Consider the following 6,525-nt stretch of genomic DNA (forward strand, 5'->3'; position numbering starts at 1 on the left):
ACAGGATCATCAGACCTATTAGCATACATGGTCTGGGAATCATGAACATCTGTGCCAAATTTTGCACAAATCCATCTAGTAGATATTGCGATCTTTCACTGGATAACTGAAGAATCTGACCTCATGGTTACGCAAGGAAAAGTCAGGGGATCGCCAAAGTCAATAGGATTGGATTACCAAATTTCATGGCAATCCATCCAACATTTGTTGAAATATTTCAGTCTTCACCAAAGTGGTGGGCTGACCGAATGCCATCTTCAGATCGACACCGCTAGTATGCAAAAAATAACATGGGCTAAATAGGATGAAAAAAGGGGAAGAAAAGCAGAGAAGGATAGAAAACTGAAGAAGAAAACAAGAAAACAAGGAAGGGGGAAAAGGAAAAAAAAGTGGGAAGCATGGGAGGTCTTGAAGCAAGATATAGTGAAATGAAGGGAAGAGGAGGCAATGAATTAATTAGACAGGGCTAATGAATAGCATTAATATGAGAGGAAAAATAACATCCACCCCTCCTTCCTGCTGCTTTGCCTCTGATCTCCAACACTCCCACTAGAACAAACACACAAACACACACACACACACACACACACACACACACACACACACACACACACACACACACACACAGGAAATTGAGACCCATTTATATGTCCTTTTTTTATTTTTTGTGTGAGATGTTTGACAGGCTGCATGAATGCAAAAAAAGGAGTGGGGGTGAGAGAGAGACAAAATGGGTGAGACTTGAGAAACAAGAGAGGCAGCGCAATGTGAGAGAACAAGAGACAGAGAGAAAGGCCCAAAAACAGGAGAAAGAGAGGAGCAGAGAGAGATGAAGAGAGCAGGTGTTCTCTTTATCCACCTGCCACTTCAGTGATCCTCACTATGAAAGACAGAAACACAAGAGGAGAAATAACAAAAAAGGAGGATGTGCATTACCAAACCACTCTCTTCCTCTCACTGCATCTCACCCTCTCATCCTTATTTATCATCTCCCTTTCTCTCTCTCTTTCTCTCTAAGCTGGTCTTCAAAGGGGAGAGCACCAGAGATGTAGAGAGTAAAGGGAGGGCAAACCAGTAAAAATGCACAATACTGCTAAAGATTAATGTATGCAAATACAGAAACACAGACATTCACACAAGAAATTAAAATACACCATAAATAGTTCTTTGATGAATGCATGAGCACACAGCTTAATTACATCACTAACAATCAAGTGTAAGTATAGTGCGTTAAATTCATATATTTAGAAAGTTTTACCAACAAATACCTTAAGTTTCTTAACTACTGACTGGGGGTATGCTAACAAATTTCCATGCTACGATTATTGTTACAAAAAATGTTATTATCACAATCATCATCAAATTCTTTTGAAATTATACTATTACTGCTATAATATAGTGAAATTATTTAACACAATAATCACTTTGGATTTGATCAAACCTAATAAACTGATATATTGCAGCTTTTTTGGACTCTGCAAATCAACTAACAACAAAAACACTAAACAACTAACTATTAAAAGCAGGCTGGACATTCAATGTTTACGATAGTTGGTTGAAAATTTCCTGCAAGTCACAGTGTTTCCCATACATTGATTTATTTGTGGCGGCCCGCCACAATATAAACATTGACTGCCACATGATTGATTTTCTCTTTTTTTTACTATTTCAAATGGATAAAATCTTATTTTATTGTAGAGCTGTGCGCTACACATTGATTCCTTGCCCCGCTCTTGCTCTCTCTCTCTCACAAACACATTTACAACAGATCCATCTATCATAGTCAGACTGGCCACCGGGAGCACTGGGAGAAATCCCAACACATCTTTGGGCCAGTGAACCATGAAAAAAATGCACAAAGTTTTTACCGGCCCTCTTTGTGTGTCATTCATGGTGCAAATGAGAGCATGCTGCTCGTGTGTGGCAAGACTGGGCTCACTGGCTAACCTGACCGACTCCCATATGGTTTATCAAAATAGAACTTGCAAACAAAGACAGGAGAGTTGTGCTAAGTACTCAGTGCCTTCGGAAAGTAATATTAACAGTAATGATGGTAGTAGAAATTGTTGGCAGTATTTTTACCATCAGAATGTTTTACCACGGTATATAGTATAACTGGTATATCAGCACATCTTTATGACTGAATATGTTAAATTAATATTAATAATAATATTTATCCTTCAGTACAAAGATATTTTTTTTTTTTTTTTTTTTTTTTTTAAATGGTGAAACACCAAAGAAGAGAGACTACAACTAACTGTCTGTACTTGGTACACAGTTGCTACATTATGTTTATACTGCTGTACATATGAAAAGAGAGACTAACAGGGTCTGAGACGGAGAAAAAGACAAATAAGAACAAAGCTGGAAAGAAGAAGCCAAAAAGATGAAACCCAAAGGCGGAGAAGAAGGAAGTGAGGGCAGATGACAGAGACTTAGAAAAAACATAATGACAGAGAGATAGGTCGAGAGAGAAAGACAAAGATCTACAACAGACAGACCAAGTATCACAATACCCTCACAACAGGGATCCTCACTGCTGATGAATCGGAGAGTTAGGTTTCAAAATGACATGAATAAACTCTTTTAACCATGGAAAACCCCTTTCACATCAAGTTCATCTTGTGCATCCAGTGAAACCTATTTACCTTTTCACCTCCTAGCTTCTAACGCACCTCCAATTCAGTGCCTTATTTCACAAAGAAATATAATATACTGGCAATGCTATTTCAATAAACCAATTTACAGTAAATCTGCTTCCCTGTATAAAAAGGACATTTTGATTCAAAGGTAATGGGTTTTGCGGTGAGCGTGCTGTGTGGTTAAAATTATGATGAGCCATTATTGTATTTATAGGTGCAGCTTCACACTCAAAGGCGCATGTACACTCTCACACAAGCACAGAGGACCACTATACGTGTAGAATAATACACAGCAGCAGAAACTCATATATAGCCACAGCCACAGGCACACACACACGCACACACACTTTTATTTAACTCGTGCTTTACTGTTCCAATATTTATAGCTGCAGTACTCTACTCATTTTGGACTTTTTTGCAATTTCAAGGATCGTTTCCCTGGCGACCACAAAAACCATTATATCACTTTTACATTACTCACAGCTGAAATGGTTTGTGTGTAAGAGTGTGTGTACATGAGAGGATATGTGCAGAAAAATAAGTTTGAGAAAATCAAACGACTTTGAGGGTGTGTGTCTCTAAAATAATGACCTTCATATTCACTGCATTAAAGTGTATACCACCGTGAGGCACGATAAAACTAAACTTGGCAATTCTCTGATTCACTTCCACTCAGATTTTCTCATTTAATTATTTTAATCAGTATTCGCTTTTCATCATTAATTCAGGTGACAGGATTGTGTATCATAGTAACGCAATTTCATAATTTGATCATGACATAACTCAATAGAGAGACGAGAAAAACTCAGCTCATGAACAGACCTTGCATGGCGAGTGCACCTTAATGCAGTATACAATGAATTTGAGTGTATATGAGTACATGTGTGAAGGATCTCTCTGTGTGCTCTGTGGTTGCAGCTGTTTGCTATGGAGAAAGGCTAAAACAGCAAAGGCTGAGGGCAACATTATTCTCTCTACCTCTCATAGTTCTACCTGTCCATCCACTTTACAAGTTGACTGCATACTATTTGTTTTAGAATTTATGAATTAACTGCAGATTAATAGTATGACCATACTGACCTGTTGATTTCTAAAACACAGACCAATATACTATCCATTATCAGAGGTCATTGTTGTCAGGCAGCAACACATTGATCAGTGATGTAACAGCCACTATCTCAAATTTACTGCTGGCCAATTTACTGCCTTGGCTTTGTATTAGTCATGCCAATGCTGAGACTGGCCCTGGCTTGGTTGTGTGGGCACTTTGTATATTTATTAGAAGACAAGTTTGTTTTTTATTCTGTCTGAGATAGACCTTTGGGCTACAACAAGTAAATGAAAATATGGCTGAACTGTGGTCCTATTACTTCTAGGCTAGGTTATTTCAATTCCTTATTATCAGGCTTCCCCAACAAGTCTCTAAAGACTGTGCAGCTGATCCAAAATACTGCAGCGCAAGTACTGAAGGGAACAAGGAAATAAGATCATATTTCTCCTGTGTTAGCCTCTCTGCAGTGGCTCCCTGTGAAATCCAGAACAGAATTTAAAATCTCCTCCTCACCTACAAAACCCTTGGTCAGGCACTGTTGTTTCTTCAAGAGCTCATAGTACCCTATTACCCCACTAGAACACTGCGCTCCCAGAACGCAGGCTTACTTGTGGTTCCTAGAGTCTCCAACAGTTGAATGGGGGGGCAGAGCCTTCAGTTATCAGGCTCCTCTACTGTGGAACCTTCTTTCAGTTTGGGTCAGGGAGGCAGACACCCACTCCAAATTTAAGAGTAGGCTTAAATCCGTCCTTTTCGATAAAGCATATAGTTAGGCCTGGTTCAGGCTTGCCTAAACCATCCTCCAGTCATGCTGCTATAGGCCTAGACTGCCAGGGGACTTCTCATGATGCACTGAGGTCCTCTCTCCTCCTCTCCCTCTCCCTCTCCATCTGTATGCCTTCATATCCCATTAATGCTTGTTACTAACTTGGGTTCTTCTCTCCCATAATTTTGTGGATTCTCATCTCTCTCCTCTCTCCTCCTGTCGCTTTCTGCAAGTATTTCTGCGTTCGCAGCTGCAGAGTCTGGATCTGTGAATGCAGACCACCTACTGCCCCCATTATTAGTGTAATTTATTAATTATTATTATTATTATTATTATTATTATTATTCATCTTTAACTACATTGTGCTATATTTTCTTTCCTCCTGCAAGCTCCAAATCCACACCCTAAGATATAACTATGCTAACATGGAAAAAGGATTATTAATGGATTGGTAGAAGCACCACATGCTTTGGCTTATGAGTAAGAGCGGGTCATCCACTAACCGGATGGTCGGTGATTCAATCCCCGGCTCCTCCAGTCTGCATGTCGAAGTGTCCTTGGGCAAGATACTGAACCCCAAAATTACCCCTGATGTAACATTGGTGTGTGAGTGTGTGTGTATGCATAGAAAATGTGTGTGTGAATGGGTGAATGTGGCATGTAGTGCTTTGAATGGTTGATCATTCTAGAAAAAAAAGCACCATTTACCACATGCAACCATCTTAACCTGAGCATCGCCTTTCTCTGATTATTCATAAACAGAATCAAAGGAGCCTATCATATTGTTCTACATGTTTCTTAAATGTATGGGAACTGTCTGTCCTTGCTCTATGTTAAAATGCATGAGCCTCACCCCATATCCTCCTGCCCAACACTCTGCTAGATTAAGCAAACACACACATAAACATGCACGATTAAAAGGCTCACAGGAGACACAGGGCATTCTGAATCCATAACACTTAATTAAGTCATTATTGTATGCATGTGTGTGACAATATGCATTCACTTTTGTCTGCCTATAAGTCTGCAAGTGTGTTTGTAGCAGTTTATTTTGGAGCCAATGTGTGTGTGTGTGTGTGTGTGTGTGTGTGTGTGTGTGACAGTACACGTCTGTATGCATTGTGTGCGAGTGTGTGTGTGTGTGTGTGTATGTATGACCCTGACCCCGTCTTTTGTAGTGGGCTAATGACGGAGCTTCTTTACACTAACTATATCTGTAAGGGCCTTGATCTGGATTAGAATACGGCTTTAATGAAGGGAAAGTAGGACAGGAACAGACAGATAAACATCAGTAAATGTGGATGATGACAAACGTACACACCAAAAAACTAAGTACGTAACAAACAGAACCCTATTGACAGAGAGACAGTCACTTTTTGAGATAATTTAATCAAACCCATTACTGAAGTTTGTTAACAGACTGATTCTGTATGATGAACAGAAAAATAATGTATCCACATCACAGTGGACTTCAGTACAAGAGTAGCACACAAACTGACCTGCCAGTGAAGGTGTGTTTGCCTTGGGCTCGGTCCACCCCTACAGGCCTCTCCACAGCCGGACTGGCTGCCTGCAGAGAACACACACAGAACACCTTTCAGTTTAGTAACTGATTGGCATTTGGAAAACAGACATTACAACAACAGAACAATAAACTGCAACACCACATTCATTGTGTCATAAAGTGAAAGACTTAACAGAAAGACAAATGAAAAAGAAGAAAGATACCGTGGATACTGAGGACCTGTGGATGGATTCACTAATCGACAGTGTAAATAAACAAAAAGCTGTGAATGAGTGACTAAGTGGCAGAATTAAGTTACTTGCCCTGTTCTGGCTTTTAATGCGCTACATCCCTCATGAAATCCTAAGATCAACAGGTACGTCTTTTTCAATTTGAAACACAACGAAATACATGAAGAGATTGAAAGGATAAATGAGCAAAGTGATGAGTGATGGAGCACCTAAATGGATGGCTGGCTGATTTATAAATAGCAATTAATGTTTGAAGGCAAGAAGACAGGGTTGTCAAGCAGTAATTAATAACAATGTCAATGGGTATGGCA

General features: G+C 39.6%; 1 protein-coding gene across 10 annotated transcripts in view; it reads right to left on the bottom strand.

Moving 5' to 3' along the window:
- pard3bb (par-3 family cell polarity regulator beta b) overlaps positions 1-6,525 on the bottom strand; it is a 219,763-nt gene that overhangs the window by 138,083 nt on the left and 75,155 nt on the right. For all 10 annotated transcript variants that reach the window (XM_040147956.1, XM_040147955.1, XM_040147954.1 and 7 more), the window contains one exon: positions 5,959-6,029. In XM_040147956.1, the coding sequence (XP_040003890.1) occupies positions 5,959-6,029 (71 nt within the window). The remainder of the gene's footprint in view (positions 1-5,958; positions 6,030-6,525) is intronic.

Source organism: Xiphias gladius, chromosome 16 (assembly GCF_016859285.1).
Source record: "Xiphias gladius isolate SHS-SW01 ecotype Sanya breed wild chromosome 16, ASM1685928v1, whole genome shotgun sequence".
Lineage (NCBI taxonomy): Eukaryota > Metazoa > Chordata > Actinopteri > Istiophoriformes > Xiphiidae > Xiphias > Xiphias gladius.